Source organism: Agelaius tricolor, unplaced genomic scaffold (assembly GCF_023055355.1).
Source record: "Agelaius tricolor isolate 1412-34295 unplaced genomic scaffold, bAgeTri1.0.p SCAF_36, whole genome shotgun sequence".
Classification (NCBI taxonomy): domain Eukaryota; kingdom Metazoa; phylum Chordata; class Aves; order Passeriformes; family Icteridae; genus Agelaius; species Agelaius tricolor.
Genome location: NW_027269296.1, coordinates 5,552,885 through 5,569,512, shown reverse-complemented (window position 1 = coordinate 5,569,512; position 16,628 = coordinate 5,552,885). Strand labels below are relative to the sequence as shown.

The window sequence follows — 16,628 nt, the reverse complement described above, 5'->3', positions numbered from 1 at the left end:
CCCACAGAGACCCCTGAGTCCAACTCCTGGCCCTGCACAGACACTCCAACAACCTCACCCCCCTGTGCCTGAGAGCGTAGTCCAAACACTCCTTGAGCTCTGGTAGGCTGTTTCTGTGGTACTTTGGGGGTTATTGGGCACCTTTGTGGCTGGAAGGAAGCAGTGGGATGCCAGGGTCCCCATCCTTACCTTGGTTGCCACAGCTGTGGGATGGGAGCAGGGGGATGCTGGTAACCAGCCTCACCTCTGTTTCCAGAGTTGTGGAAGGAGAACAGGGGATGCCAGGCTCCCAGCCTCACCTCTGTTTCCAGAGTTGTGGAAGGAGAACAGGGGATGCCAGGCTCCCAGCCTCACCTCTGTTCCCAGAGTTGTGGGAGGAGAACAGGGGATGCCAGGCTCCCAGCCTCACCTCTGTTCCCATAGCTGTGGGTGTCCATGAAGGACAGCCCCAGGCGCTCGTCCTCCTGCAGGGTGCTCTGGTCGGTGAAGCTCCTGTCGATGGCACTCATCATGTGTGTCTTCTCGTGCCGGTAGTTTATGGTGGCTTTGGTCATATTCACAGGTTTCCTGCAGTGGGGAGGAGCAGAGGTGAGCAGGGCTCACCATCAGGTGCTCTAAGGTCCCCTCAAAGCTCCTGGGCTCAGATTATTCCAGGAGCAGGATGGATTATTTGCAGCAGCGTGGTCATCACGCTTTGGTTCTCTGCTGTCCCAAGCCAGTCACAGCCACACATGCAGCATCCCTTGTGGCTGCAGCAACTCCAGCTGCTCAACCTCAATGTCCCCTCCTGTCCCCTGCCCTTGGGCAGCCAGGTGTGCTTCTTGTGCAGTCAAATGCTCTCTCCAGCCACCACATGGATATGCCCCAGCCTCCCCAGCCCCAGTTCCCCAGGCATGACTCCCTGGTCTAGTGGAAGGTGTCCCTGTCCATGGCAACGGTTGGAATGAGATGAGCTTTTTAAGCCCCTTCCAAGCCAAATCATTCTGTGATTTTAAAGCCATGTCAGGGGCCAAATCCATCCCAAGGGATGGGCTGGACCCCTCCAAGTAAACCCGTGCTCAGCACCCACTGCAGAGGCTTTCTCCCCCTGTGCAGGGTCTCTTTAGGCACCTAATGAAAATGCTGGGAAATCCCAGGAGTTCTCACTGGGACAGAACCTCCCACCCCAAATTCAAGTAATTTAAAGAAACTTAAATGAACATTTTTGAGAGGCAGCATCAGGCTCCAAAGCCAGAGCAGCGATTAAGCCAGAAGGATGAACAGGAGATCTGAGCCCATGTCAGCATTGTGATGGGGCTGGAACACTGCAAGGCACTGCTAAAATCCAGAATTCAACTCAGAGTTACTGACCCTTCCCCTTTACGTTGCCTTCTGTCTCTAACAAGCTCGGCAGCATTATTTTCCCTGATCCAAAGAGACCCTTAAAATGCATTTGGCAGAGATAAGGACTTCTTGGAGCAGCAGGGTGAGGGGGGTGGCCAGGAGGAGGGTAAAGCAGGAGAATGACAATTACTTACGGGTAATAGGAGTAAGAATAGTAGTTCCTCCTGGCAAGCGTGCAAAGAGAACAGCAGAAATTGCATAAGCAGCTTTTCTCACTATTGGGAAGGGAGGTTACAGGGCAAGTCAGCTGCCAGAAAATTCAATGCACCATAAAGGAATCAGGCTCCCCTGTGGCACCCACAGGTTATTTACTCCAGGCAGGAGCCGGAATCCTGGCAGGAGAGCACAAGCACCAGCTCTCAGCGGGACCACACTTGTGGTGGGTGTCCACAGCACCCTTGTCCAAGGGGCTATTCCATAATTTTTAAGAGTGAGCAACACGGATGTCCCAAATGTAGGGATTTCCCCCAGGCTGTTGGTTAGGGGCCCAGAGGGGGAGATGGCCTTGGGATGTCACATTCCCAGTGCACCAATGACTAGAGACAAACATATTCCAAGGCTGCATTTCCATTCCACCACATCAGTGTTTCTCCAACAGCAAAGCACTGTGGAGAAGATTTATGAGCTCATCCCAGCTTCCCAACAGCCCCAAATTCAGGCTTCTCAGCACCAAATCTAATTTGTGGCTCTGGTTTATCCTTCAACAGGTTCATCCTGGGATGCTGAAGCAGAGCTGCTCCTCCTCATCCTGCCTGGCAGCATTGGCAATGGGAATGCAGCAGCCACACTCACAGCTTCCCACCCACAGCATCACTCCCCAAAACACATCAGTGCTGCTGGCATCTGCTCCATCAGGGAAGAAGCCAATGAAGCCGTGAGCCAGCCCCGCACCTCAAAGCGTGCAGGGAAGCTACAGCCCTGCTCTTCCAGCAACATAAATCCACAAGGATCCTTCCAGGGTACACGCAGCCATAAAGAGCTTTGCAGATTTAAGGGGCCGAGCCTCTGCCCTGCTGTTTTTCTCTCCCTCTGGCTGTTCACGTACTTTGCTCCATCCTCCCAAGCACCGTGCTTAATTGTTGTCCTTTATCCCAGCTCTGAGAGCCCCCCCAGCCTGGTGCTGCCTCGAGCCCTGCACAGAAGCAGCCACTTTTCCAGGGCGTTGCAGCCACGTGCAAAGCAGCGGCCGCACGCCCAGCGCTCCCAGGGATGAGTGTCCCGAAAAGCCCTCGCCCTCCTCCCTCCCACCCCATGAGCTCCCCCAGTGCCAGCCCACCACAACGGCCATGGCCACATCCATGCTGGATGTGCTCCTGCTGGCCTGGCCAAGGCAGCAGGGAAGCCCAGAGGCAACATCTCATCTTCATCTCAACAACATCCCATGGCTGCTCTTGGCAGGGAAGAGCAGGTGGGATGGGGACAGCTGGGCTCAGCACCGGGGCAGGGCTCGGGCACGGGCCAGAAGCATTTCCATCAATGCAGGATCACCAGAACAGCACAAAGCCAAGAATCAGCAGGAAAAGAAGCAAAAAACCAAAAAATATGGGGGAGAGGGAGAGTGGAACAAAGCTGCAGAGGGAGTAGGGACATCCCCAGGACTTTGCTGCTCTGTGGCCAGTGAGATGCACAGGCACATGCAGACTCAGCTCGAGGGAGCATCTGGAGCCTGCCCAGTGCAGCTGAATCCTCACCAGTAACTCCAGTTAGTGCTGGAGTGATGGAGAAGGGCTGAGCTGGGAGGGAAGGAGGGACAAATAAAGCACCAGCTGCCAGCGCAGGTCTCCTTACCCTTTCCGAATGGCGACGATGATGGCTCCCAGCAGGATAATCAGGATGATGAGCCCTCCAGCACAGATCCCCAGGATCAGGCCCATCTCCTCCGAGTGCTGGGACACCTCCAGGGGACGCTTGGTCTCTTTGCAGGCAGCTGCCAGGGGACAGGGACAAGCAGGAGGGGTGGATGGATGAGGGTGCTGTGAGCACCCACCACATTCCACTCCAGGGGGATTGGCAACATCAGGCATGAAAACACTGGGATTCATCCCATGGGATGCTTGTTTCTCCATGAACACAAGTTATTCAACCAAGATGCCACAGGGCTCTGCACTGCCACACTATAACCATGGACAAGTCCCTCTCTCAGTTCCAGTGAGGGGGACAGTCCCTTTGTCCACCTTTCATCACACCCCATGTAAGATAATCCATCCCTAGATTCAGCATCCAGCACCACCATTCCAGCCCCACCTCCACCATGGTAACAGCATTAAGAAGGAAAATTCAACCAAGGGAAAAACCCCAGATGCCAAAGAGAGTGGGAAACAGAAGGGTGTGGGGTGGAGCTGGAATAACCCATCACATGCAGCCCAACCACTGCCAGTGCTGGTCCCAGCCCACTGCCAGAGCCCCATCCGCCAGAGCCGCCGTGGGGCTGGAGCCACCGCCTCGGTGGGGTCAGGGCAAAGGGAGGGCTCACCTTTGCGAGCGATCCGGACACAGTTCAGCCGAGTTTCCTATGGAGGTAAAAAGGGGGCGTCAGTGCTGGAAGAGCTTCCCAGCGGCTCCGCTCCCCACTCTCACCCTAGCGAGGCTGGGTGGGCACAGGGCTGGTCCATTGGTGCTTCAGCTCCCAAATTGAGGGAGTCCATGGGTGATTTGCGCTGCAGCACCCAAAGAGCTCCTGGGAACCCACCGCCCAAGAGATGCTGCTGAATGATCTGTCCCCAGCATTCCCAGGTTTAGCCGGAGCCACAGCTCCTGGCACAGAGGGGATGGTGAAGCTCAAGAGCGTGGAGAACCCAGCAAACGCAGCCAAGCCACATGTCACCAATGTGCCACCAGCTACAGCTGAAACACTCCCAGGTTGTCATCCAGAACTTCATGGGCTTGTCTTCCATCAGTTAAAGTTTCAAACTCCAGCTCTGCATCTGCTGCCAAGGTTGCCATGAGGTTCCAGCTTAAGTCTCCAGTAGTTTTAACATTTGCAATTTAGGGATGGGTTCAGCTAAAATATTCCATTTTTCCATGCATACAACTTCTGTTGCAAAATAAAAAGCACCACGTTGGCAGTATTGTCTTCTCCAAGCATCCTCCAGTCTCTCAAGACACCAGGCACCAATGTGCTCCATCCACTTTCGGCCCAAGACCTGTCCATGCCGCATGCCCAGGGCAGGGCCAGCTACTGCACTGCTCTCCCTGGGATCTCCAGCTTTTCCTTCTCCTGCTTCTTGCTTCATCTGGCACAAAACCCATGAAAAACCCCAGCTACGATCCAGCGTTTTTTCCAACATCTGATGGCCGCTGGGATAAATCCACTACCTCCCAGCAGGAAAGATGTAACACAGCATCAGCCACCAGTAATCATCCAGCAGTGCCGAGGCAGCCAGAGCCAGAACCCTCCCTGTCCCTCTCAGCTCTAATTACAACGAAGCAGTGAGGTGTGAACGATCCCGGAGCAAAGAAAAGGACTCAGTAACCACTTTCCAGCAGGACAGAGATGTGCAGGATGAGGATGCTCCCGCAGGTCTGACAGGAGCTGCTGGAGCAGGTGATGCCAGGAAGGGTCCCCACAGGGTCTTGGTGGTCCTGCTGGTGACTTGGAGGAATCAGCCCGGGGGATGCGGGGGGTGCAGCTCCACAGAGGGAACTGGCAGCAGCAGGGAGGGAAGGGCAGCCCGGGAGCTCCCAAGGAGTTCTCTGGAGCTGGGACTGGCTGTCCTGCCAGCGCTGGGTCCCAGCAGTGACACACAACTCTGACTGCCCTAAGTCCTTCTCCAAACCAGGAGCAGCCCCAGGAACAGGGGCTCCCCTGCACTGGTGCTTGTTGGTGTCCTGGCTGGTACTGCAGTGGGTGGGGGAAATCAGACTACTCCACCCCCAGCATTGGCATGGGGATGGGGACAGGCACCACCAGGGGTGCTGGAGCAGGACACCCACCCAACATGCCATAAGGGTGGCCTGGAGCACCAACTGCCCCTGGCAGGACATCAGTGGTAAACCCAGAGGTGATCCAGGGGAGGGCAATCTAAAAGTAGTCCCATTTTTACCAACCCCCAGACCCCAGCCTGCCCTTACCTGGTCCAGCCCCTGGCTGGAGCAGGGTGCCAGGGCTACTCACCCCTTTGAGGTTGCTCATGGCCTGGAAGTAGATGAGATAGGCCTTCTTGGGCTCCAGAGGTGGGTTCCAGTAGCCACTGTAGGTCTGGTTGTCCCCCACGGTGAAGGGCTTGGCCTCGGTGAGGCTGCTGGCGGGCAGCTCTGCCCCGAAGTAGTGCACAGAGCCACGGGACACGGCATCGTCGAAGGTGAGCGGCACCGGGAAGCACTCCTGCCCCCCCAGCTCCCGCTTCAGCTTCTTGGGCCGCTCCTCCTCCACAATGACCTGATAGGTGCTGTGAGGGCCAGGCACGGGTTAGTTTTGGGAAGAAAAATCCTGCCTGTCCTTGGACCCTGCTGTATCACCCCATTTTGGGGTCTCACCCTCCTGCAGCCCCGACCTACCTGATGGGAGCCCCTCTGCCCTGTGCCGGCCGCAGTAGCACCGTGATGGTGCTCTCTGACTCGCTCAGCGGCGATGGCATGTCCCCGTAGTCGAAGGTGGGAGCTGCAACAGGAGCTGGGGTGAGTCCTGGGGCTCCACTGGCTTAGGGGGAAACTGAGGCATGAGCAGCTTTGCCCAGGGCAAGGCATCACCCAGTGGTGTCATATGAATTATTGCAAATAAAGTAAAAAACCTCTCCATGTCTTGAACAAGAGTTGAGAGATGACCCCTGGGTGTGCACAATGGAGGTTACCAACACCAGTCTAGCAGAGTGGGATCCAACCTCAGCAGAACCCAAATGCTCCAGTCTTGAGATGTGCCCAAGAACAGCACCACTCAGAATCACTGGCACAGTGTGAGCTTCCCCCACCCCACGGCAGAAGCACACCTGAGCCAGCCCAGCAGCACCCCCAGAGCAAGGTGGGGGACCCCCCTCATACCTGGCATAACCTTGTGGTCCCCAAACCATCACTGCCAGCCACTGAGATCCAGCTTGAGTTGCTTTGTCCCAGTGCCCTCATTCACACTCAGTTCAGCCCATTTGCTGCAGTTAATGTGACACCATGGACATGAGCAAAGAGCCCTGAGTACTGCAGAGCTTATTATCAAAGCCCAATTAATCCCTCACTCATACACTGAGAGCTCAGACAGCACCAGCCACCAGCAGTGGGCTGGCCAGGCTCCCCAGACAGGTACCCACCAGTCTGGCAACTGCCCGTGGGCTCACAGCACAGCTGCCACCACCAAGAGCATCTTTCTATGGCAGCATCCAGCCATCAAAACACTGCCAGTCACCAAAAGCACAGGAGTGAGCCAGGGGCTGCACACCATGGTAGGACACCTGAGTGGAGGAGAAGCCCCAGCAGCAGGAATGAGAGGGGAACCTACCAGAGATGTTGGTGGTGATCTCGGTGAGCGCCGTCTGGCCAAAGCCCTTGCCGGTGCGGGCGCGCACCGAGAACAGGTAGGTGGTGCCGGGGTGCAGGTTGGAGAACACGTGGTAGGTCTCGTTGCGCAGCTTGGACACCGTGCGCCGTGGGCCCGGCACGTTCACCGCGGGGTCTGAGGACTCGATGCTCTGGTAGCTGATCTGCAGAGACAGGGCACAGCATCACCCATGGGAGAGGGGATTAAAACAATGACAGGGCAAATCACTCAGATTCAGGTAGAGAAGGGATTAAAACAATGAATTCAGAGGAGGAGGTGGTCATGGGGCAGCCTGGAGGCAGCCAGGGACTTTTGGAGATGAAACAAAAGCAGAGGTTCACTGGAAAAGCCAAAGGGCTCAGGAGTAGCAGCAGCTGCCTCTAATCCTCATGGCTGACAGCAGAGGTTGTCCCAGACCGCTCCAACACACCCCTCAACAGGACCCTCCCATGTGCCCATGTACCCCAGGTGCCACACCAGCCAGGATGTACCTCGTACTGCGTGATGAGGCCATTGGGCTCCACTGGTTCCTCCCACTTCAGGAATATCATGTCCTCCAGTGGGGTGAAGGTGAGGGATTCAGAGGCAATGCCGCCAGGCACTGGGGAAGGAAAGATGTGCTTGGATGCAGCTGGAAACCAGTCCGTAAGAAGAAATCCTCCAGGAAACCCCTCTGGGTGGCTGTGGAAGTTGTGCCCTGTGACCGAGCCACCACACTCCCTGTGCCACATCACCCACATCCAGCATGTACCACCAGACAGGATTGGTGGCTCCCCAGGCAGACACCCAAGGCATTGAGGAACCTGGACCCACTGGTGACACTTTGCCATGGGAGGGGGAGGTTCCCACACCAGCACAAACCCCACAAGTTTCAGCACCTCAGCCCAGGCATCAGCAGCAGCACAGGATGCCTAAGCTTTCCAGCATGAGGAAAAGAAATAAATTCCCTTTTTCCCCACAACCCAATTCCCCCCTGGAGCCATTAGCATCCTGTGGAGACATTGCCAGCAAGCAGCAACATCCTCACATGCAGACGGGCTTGACGTGGCCCAGCCTCCCCTCTAATTAACACCACCACAATAATAACTGTAATCATTGACGGCAATCAGCAGCGCTGGGATCAATATCCACTCCTTTATGATGGATTTCTCCACCCGAGGCGGTCAGCAAGGAAAGGCAATGGCTCAGGAAGGCACCGGCAGCATCCCCCGCTCCCAAACCTTGCAGGGGACAGCAGCTCTTCTCTCTGATTGGCTTTTTTCACAGCTTTTGTTCGGATGTAATTACGGGACTGGGAGAGAGGGATCACCTCCCGTGCTTCCCACCGTGCAAACGAACCGTTTCCACCTGATTTACAAGTTAATTTAATCAGAGGCACTGTGTCCTACACATGTACACAGGCACTTATTAAATTTGGGAAGAATTACGGAAACCTGTAGGGCAGTAAAGTGTGTACCTACAGAGATTGGGTTTTAATATACAGAACCTACACTATATATAATTATATGTTATTTTCTATTATTATATGTTGTATCATTGTTATTGTCTCTATGATAATATATAAATTATCTTAATATTATAATACCTATATATTCATATATATATATATATATATAAACATACACATATATATATATACATACACACACACACACACACATATTTACATATTCAAGTAGAGGTATCGTGCTTCCATCCCAGGTTGAGAGAGACAAAGGATGCACACAACAGCTCCCAGGTGTGCACATACCCCTCTGCTATCCATATTTGTACACATATATTTATTTATCGAATTATATATATTTATCCTGGCTTGCATCACATGCACCCTGCCTGCTTCCAGGAGAAATGGCTCCCTGCAGCACCATCACATTGCAGAGGTATTTCCACAGGTCCCTGGGATTGAGTTTCATCATTTCATGCACACACAGAATGAAGTCTCCAGCTGTGGGTCACCTGGATCCATGGGGGGCACTGAAACACCAGCTGGATAATCTATGGATGCAGCACACTTCCCTCAGTGTCCTGCCCACAGCCCAGCACAGCTCTGCCTGGGGTCCAAGAAGGATGCTGTAAACAACAGCCTTGGTTTGGCCCAGTTACTTGGATTTTCCAGCCCCAAACCAGGGTTTACCACTCAGGATGGGGAAGCTGCATCTTTGCAGCCTACCAACAGCAGCCCCAGGGGATGCTGCTGCCAAAACTGGCCTTGTGCCAGAATAAACCACAGTTAAGAGTCCTATCATTAATAAGCTTTCAGCACCTTGGTTTACTTGCAGGGGCAGCTGTTAATCCTGCAGTTCTAGGAGCTCAAACCCTCATCATCCTCCCAGGCTGGCTGGGCCAGACACATGAGGAGTATTTGCCACATATCTGTAGGAGGATATCCATAGATCCATCGCCATCAGACTGAATGTATACACAGCCTCAAGTTCAATCCAAGGGGGAAGCCAGCAGCCCCAGTTAATTGAGGCACAGGAAAAAGCAGCTGGAGTGATTATAGTATAGCAAAAAGACATCTGGAGCTCCTGTATTAATATTCCATAAGCAAACAGCTGGAGCAGTCACAGCCCAGTGAGAACAACTGGAGCAATTAGAGCTGGAAAATAAACCACTGGCAGGGCAGAGCTGGGTGCCCCCGCTGGGGCAGGCTGAGGGCTGGCGATGTGGAAAGTGTACAGAGGAAGGTGCTGGATTTAGGCTTTGAAGATGAAAAAGGACCTGGAGGTGCTTTCAGCTCCTCTCGAGCTCTTCAGGTTTTCATTTCCAGCCTGGGAGACAGGAGTGAGTTCTGCACAGGTAACGGCAAGTCCTGTGCAGGGGAATTCCATGGCAGGCTTCTCCTCAGGGGTCCTCCAGGGCTCTGGAGGCAGCTCAATCATTTGCAATCACCAGTTCTTTCCCTTTAATTGATGATTTTTTTATGCTAAAAAGTGCTTTGGAGATTAATTCAGTTCTTGCTTAACAAATGTCTCTTCTGTGAGAGCCAGGGATGCTCCAGCCACACTCAGCAGTAGGAGAGGCCAGCTCTGGATGTGGCCTGTCACTGATGGGTGGCACTGGACACACAGAGCCAGCTCTGTCCTGTAGCTCCTGCCATATCCCTTGGATCTCCAGAGCCCAGAGTGACTCAGGCACTGCTGATGGCAAGCTGCAGACAGCGTGAGGGGCAGGTGAAGCCGGACCTGGGAGACCTCTCCAGCAGCCTCAGCTTGAGCAGATCCTCAGGGAAGGGCTCATCAGAACAAGCGATTCCAAAACCAAGAAGTCCTGGAGCAATGCTGGAGCATCCATCAAGGATGTCTGCCCACTCAGGTGACAGGGAACCCAGAACAGGGCACAGCCAGAACAGGGGGCAAACAGGAGCAAAGCTGCTGCCAGAAACTGAGGCCTTATCACTGCAGAGCTCTCTGCACAAACCCGAACCCACCTGAGAGCAAACTTCACCAGGGAAGAGCACCAGGGAAGCCAAGAAAAGCTGCACCTGCCCTGGTGAACAGCACTTTCCCAGAAATGCAGCAGTGCCCAATCCATCAGAAACCAAGCAGATAAAAGATGTTACCTGAGTGCAAAGCATTAATTGTTTTAATTGCTGTTATTATGGCTGCCAGGCTTTGGTTCCCAATAACGGCTGAGTGAGGACAACTTGTGCTGAGAGAAGCTGGGTATGAGCCAACTCCCACACCCTCCATTCGACCAGACAGGGATAAAATTCCACTCCAAGCATGAGGGCAGTGTGTCCACAGTGACACTCACATCCAATCCCTGAGCCTCCCAGGCCCCTGGCATCTCCCTTCCCCAAACACCATCAGTGCCCCTTTCTCTCACCTCCTGTTGCACACCTCTGGGGCTGCAAGATCCTTTTCACCTCCTCCTTGGCTCAGGAGATATTCTCATCATGCCCATAGGCCAGGAGCCAGGGATGCACACCATGCCACAGGAAAAACCCCAGCAGCTCACTAGCTACAGAGTTCCAATTTTGGGGATGATGCATCTCCCGGAGCAGACTCACCATCCTCATCTGTCTGGAATATCACCTCCTTGCCCTCCTTGCGCCCCTCAGGGTTGGAGAGGATGAGCTTGACGTGGATGTTCTTGTAGGGCAGCAGATTTTTGATGGTGTAGTGGTTGGCGTTCCGCTCCATCTTCACACACTCCTGGAAGGTCTGGTTGTGGCCGCTGCCCATGAAGTAGCGGTAGCACAGGGACATGGTGTAGGTGTGGCAGCGGGTCAGGTTGTAGCCCAGCGGCTCCCACTGCAACGTCAGCTGTCTGGACTGGATTTCAGAGAAAGCCAGGCCTTTGGGGGCTCGCATGGGCTCTGTGGGGAAGAGAGAGAGGGAGAGGTGAGCAAGGAGGCAAACATCTCATGGATTTATGTGTCTTATCAGGGAAAACCCTTTTGTCCATAGGGACAAAAGAGATGAGTGTAGAGAGCAACTCTGACTGCAAAACTGGGACCACCCCAGCATAGAATGCTGCTGCCCTGCAGAGAGGACTGGGGACACAACTGGGGACCTCTCTCAGCCACTAACCATGCAGCTGCCCCAGGCTCATCCTCCCTGTGGAGGTGAAGCAGGGTACCAGCCCCACAAGCAGCCCCCGCTGCCCAGAGAAAGTTGCCTCCACCACAAGGGCCCTTGTGGTGCCATCACACCCAAGTAAGGCTCTTGAGACAAGAGGGACCAAGTGCCATCAGTGGGAGGGAGTTTAATCAGCTCTAATTGGACTGAATGGGAGAAGTTAATGAGGGGGCACCTCTGTCAACAGCACACACAGACACACACAGGTGCCTTGGGTTAGCTCCTCTCCTCAGCACAGGAAGGAGGAGGGCTGGGGGTGCCAGGAGAGCCGTCCCAGGGACGCCATGGGGCCCACCTGCGCACTTGGTGCGGCTGATGAGGGGCGGCCCCGGTTTGCCGGTGCCCCCCTCACCGGGCCGGGTGAGCAGGACGCTGATCTCGTACTCTGTGTCGGGGTCCAGGTGCCAGAGCTTGTAGGTCTGCATGTTGACAGCGTGGACCTCGGACCAGGGCCCCGAGGTCATGCGGTACTCGATCTCCTTGCGCACGATGGGGCCGTCCCCGATGATGGAGTTGGTGTTGAGCTGGATGATGAGGTAGGTGGAGCCGGCCCGGAGCAGCTGGGGGGGGGCAATGGGGGTGGGGGGCTCTGCAAGAGAGCACAGAAGGGGCAGGTGGAGCATCCCCAGAGCCAGGCCAGTGCTGGCACAACCACAAGTACCACAGTTTTATTTTACTGTTTACAGGCTGCAGTCAGTACATTTCCAGTGTCTCTTCCCACACCAACCCACCACACTCAGGCTGGAGAAGGGAACTTTTGGGGTGACCTAACTGTGGCCTTCCAATATCTGAAAGGGGCTACAAAAGAGATGGAGAGGGACTTTTTACAAGAGCATGTAGCGACAGGACAAGGGAAAATGGCCTCACACTGACAGAGAGTAGGTTTAGATTAGATATTAGGGAAAGATTCTTCCCTGTGAGGGTGAGGAAGCCCTGGCACTGGCTGCCCAGAGAAGCTGTGGCTGCCCCATCCCTGGAAGTGTCCAAGGCCAGGCTCTGAGCAACCTGGTTGAGTGGAAGGTGTCCCTGCCCATGGCAGGGGGTGGCACTGGATGAGCTTGAAGGTCCCTTCCAACCCAAACCATTCGGGGATTCACGCCACAGAGCACAGAACAAATTCAAATTCCCCACCCAGAGGACATGGGAGTCACCCAAGAACAGGACAACACCATCCAGTCTTCAAACTTCAGTCTGTGCCTGTGCCCTCCATCACTTTCAGAAGGCTTCAAGAGCTGCAATAGGGTTTCATCTGATCAAACCTTAATTGTCTTCACAAGTCACACAGCCCAGCATGGTGCTGCACAGTTTCACCATAATTAATTAATTCCCACCTACTGCAATCAAAAATAAATTATCTAAGGCCACCAGGAAAGGAGTTTCTAGTTTTATGCTGCACAGTCCATGTTTAGCAACTCTTCCACAGTGAGAAACTGCAATCCCAGTGTTCCAGGCATCCCACCTTCCTCTGCACACAGCGGAGCAGGAGAGGCTCACCATGGCCCTGGGTGTCAAGGGCAGCAGACCCACCTTTGACAATGAGCTCGGCGAAGTTGGAGACGCCGGCGCCGCGGGCGGACTGGGTGACGCAGCGGTACAGGTCCTGCTCTGCCTTGGACACTGCCTCCAGCTGGAATGTGGCCAGGAAGCGCCGGTGGCTGATGTGCTTCACGGAGGCAGCGGGGACCACCTCGCCGCTCTGCTTCTGCCCACAGGACACACACGGCGTCACAGGGGGCACGGTGGCACCTCCAGAGCCACCAGGGGTGTCCCCACATGATGTCTGCTTAAACAGGGGGATGGCTCTTCTCCCGCCATGTCCGGCGGGGTTTTGTCCCACAGGAAAGCCGTGTGTGGGGCTGGCTGTGGCCGTTTCACCACCACCATTCCTCACCTGCATGAGGAAGCGCTCGGCCTCGGCAGCCTTGCCAGCGGCCACGCACTGGAAGGTGGCGTTCTGTCCCGCGTTCACCTCCACATCACCCAGGCGGGAAAAATGAGGCGCTTTTGCTGCCGAGGGACAAAGCAAGAGGTGAGGAAGGACCTGAGGTCCAAGGAGACCCACAGCAGCACTGCCACAAAAATCCCTCCCCACCCAGGATGTGACAGCTGAGCCAAGCTCTGGACAGGCCTGATGCCCACCCTCAGAGCCTGGCTCCAAGTGAGGTATGTGTTCCTGTCCCCATAGAACCAGCTCAGGGAGGGATGAGCCTTTCTCTCCAGCACCCCGCAGTGCTGGTGCCAGATGCAAGGTATGGGATGATAGAGGGGGCAGGTCTCCTGCCCAGCCTGGAAGAAATAGGATGTGACCCCAAGAGCCAATGTGTTGGGACAGTCTGGGATTTTGGACCCCCACCAGCCTGGGTGGCCCCTCCTGATGGGGACACTCAGGCCTTGTGTTCAATCTGTGCTTTTCCAAAGTTTTATAAAAACTAAAAGCAATGTTGCAGCTGGTGGGGATAGGGATGGAGATGCAAAAAGGAGCCTTAGAGGCGCCCAGGAGATAGAGGTCCTCCAGCCCAGGTAACATCAGGACATCCAGGTGCCACAGGCTGCCCCCTGGCATTAGGCCCTCCACTCTCCCCAGGACCATCCCAATGGACACCAGCTCCAAGCCCTGCTTCCCAGCCCAGTGCAGCAGCCCCCCCTCAGGTCCCATCCCACGGCACTCACAGCATGGATAATTCAGGAGCAAAATGTCATCCAGGCCCAGGTAGCCCCTGCGCTCGCTGGAAACCACCGCCTCAAAGAGCACCTGCGGCACCAAACAGGGGTCAGCCATGGCCAGGGGGGCCGGGCTGGGGCCAGGGGGGCTGCTGGGCCTCACCTGGTACTCGCTGGGCCAGAACAGGCTGACTGCCAGCTCTGCCTGGTGCCACTGGCGGCCGTGCGAGCCGGAGGCGCTCCAGACGGCACTGCCCAGCAGGCCCCCGGTGACCCAGACGTAGGCGCTGAGGGTGCCGGGGCTGTGCCCATCCCGGCTGAACATGAAGTAGCTGAACTGAAGGCAGTGGGTATCATTCTCACTCAGTGCCTGGAAGAGCAGGTGAGCTTTTTGGCCCGGGGTGTGCTGAGAGGAGTTCACCATCAGGTAGGAGCCTGCAGCAATGGGGGAGAAGGGGGAGAGAGTGGAGTTAACTGTAAGGATGGTGAAGGGTCTGGAGGGGCCATACAGGGGGTGGCTGAGGGCTCTTGGTGTGTGCAGTTGGAGCAGGGCAGAGCTCAGGGATCTGCAGCTCCTACCCCTGCTCTGGGCCAGGGACAGCAGCCAGGGCACGGCTGGAGCTGGGCCAGGGCAGCTCAGGCTGGAGCTCAGGGCAAGGTTCTTCCCCCAGAGGGTGCTGGGCACTGCCCAGGCTGCCCAGGGAATGGGCACAGCCCCGAGGCTGCCAGAGCTCCAGGAGTGTTTGGTGTAGGAATGCCCAAGATGGGGTTATTGGGAGGTCTGGGCCAGGGTTGGACTGGATGATCCCCGTGGGTCCCTCCCAGCTAAGGAGATTCTATGATTCTAATCTCTCTGTTCCACCTCTCCAGAGCTTTGCCAGCAGGGGTTAGAGAAGGTGGAGGATATGGGACCACAAAGATGGCCATGTGCCCCAGGGCACTGGTCCATGACAGTCAGTGAGGATGTGCAGGACAGGAGGGACTTGGGATGGAGTCAGGAGCAGACACCTTCTGGGCAGCAGCAGGACACTGCATGACTGCTGGATGAGGAGGGGAGGATCAGAGCTGCTGCCTCCCCAGGGCCCCTGGGTCAGGAAAGGCTCCAATGTTGCCCTCCCTTAACTCTCACAGCTTTGGCTGCATCAGTCCCACCCCCCAGCCAGGCCCCAGCTGTTCACCTCCATTCCCAGCTCCTCGGATCATTTACCACACAGTTGTCACCACATTTCAGCTGTGCTTAGCAGGCACTCGCAGAGGGAAATCCTCGTTGGCTTAAGGAGCAGCAGCAGCATCCCAGCTCTCGGGGGTGCCTGGGATGTCACTCCCAGAGCTGCCCCACCAGCAGCAGCAGCAGCTGGGATCCCACCTCCCACCACCCAACAACACCAGCAGCAAAACCAGCACAGCCTTGAAGCCATACTTATAGGGCAGGCAGGATGACAATCCCAAAGGGGATCCCTAAGGCAGCATCATTCCCTGTCCTGCACGCTCCAAGCCAGCCAGTCTGGAGGCAGGAGGGGGATGCAGGAGTCCCAGCCCCCCGTGGCAGCTCCCAGAGATGTCTATCACAGCCATGGGGACATCCCATACGGAATGGATAGGATACAGGATGGATGAGAAGCTGCCACACCAAATCCTCCCCCTCACCAAAGGCAAGGGGATTATTAATCTCCATTTTAATACTAGCAGAAGCTGTAAGTAACAAAGCTGGGCCATTTATTCAAGCCTACCATTGTTTCCTGACAGTCAGTGCTTTATTATCAATTAATTTTAAGCTCAGGCGCTTTCCTCCCCTCGACTCCCACTGAGCAGCTCCAAGAAAAGCCAAAGGAAGGTGAAGGGGAATTGTAGGGGGCACCCACCCATCCCCCTACAACACTTGGGATTGCAAGGGGGCACCCATCCATGCCCATGCAGCATTTGGGATCACAAGGGAGGACCATCTACTGCCCCAGAGTTTGGGACCTGCACCTGGGGGGACCCCAAAACACCCAGGGGGTCACAGCACCAGCTGGGGTGACACAGTGCCAGTACCAGATGCATCTCCCAGTGCACCCTTCAGGGACAGGAGCTGGGGCAAGGGAGAGAAATCCCTGAAAGGGAAATTTTCCCCACACCATTGACCTGTGTGGCTGCCTGGCCCTGCCAGCCCCTTGGGGTGGCTACTCAGGGTGAAATAAAACGATGACAATTTATTTCCTCGGAGTCCAGCACAGCTCGTTTCACCCACCAAGGGGAAGGCACTATGTCCATGCTTCTCTTTTTTCTCTTCTCATTTCCCCCAGCAAAATTACTTCTGCTCTAATGAGATCAACCCCATTCGGTCCAGGCGACAGCAGAGTGGAGAGAGACCATTGACCCACCCCATGCCAGGGGACATCTCCCAAAAGCCACCTCATTAATGAATGGGCTTGTTAACAAACACAGGCCCTTCCTCTGCCCTCCCTTTACAAACAAAAAGCCATAGGACCAAAATAAAGAGGCCAAGACTAAAATTAAACCACTGATGAGTTGTTTTAAAAGACAGAGAATGCCCA

The 16,628-nt window shown here is 55.4% G+C and overlaps 1 protein-coding gene across 7 annotated transcripts in view; it reads right to left on the bottom strand.

The window, feature by feature from the left end:
* PTPRU (protein tyrosine phosphatase receptor type U) overlaps positions 1-16,628 on the bottom strand; it is a 57,759-nt gene that overhangs the window by 21,457 nt on the left and 19,674 nt on the right. For 3 of the 7 annotated variants that reach the window (XM_071453023.1, XM_071453026.1, XM_071453027.1), the window contains exons 3-16: positions 14,255-14,526; positions 14,101-14,182; positions 13,322-13,437; positions 12,958-13,132; positions 11,726-12,019; positions 10,860-11,168; positions 7,339-7,448; positions 6,809-7,010; positions 5,881-5,983; positions 5,498-5,771; positions 3,857-3,893; positions 3,172-3,310; positions 1,518-1,547; positions 410-567 (exon numbers count right to left, since the gene is read on the bottom strand). In XM_071453023.1, the coding sequence (XP_071309124.1) occupies positions 410-567; positions 1,518-1,547; positions 3,172-3,310; positions 3,857-3,893; positions 5,498-5,771; positions 5,881-5,983; positions 6,809-7,010; positions 7,339-7,448; positions 10,860-11,168; positions 11,726-12,019; positions 12,958-13,132; positions 13,322-13,437; positions 14,101-14,182; positions 14,255-14,526 (2,301 nt within the window). The remainder of the gene's footprint in view (positions 1-409; positions 568-1,517; positions 1,548-3,171; positions 3,311-3,856; positions 3,894-5,497; positions 5,772-5,880; positions 5,984-6,808; positions 7,011-7,338; positions 7,449-10,859; positions 11,169-11,725; positions 12,020-12,957; positions 13,133-13,321; positions 13,438-14,100; positions 14,183-14,254; positions 14,527-16,628) is intronic. The other 4 variants (XM_071453025.1, XM_071453029.1, XM_071453028.1 and 1 more) reach the window with 2 other exon arrangements.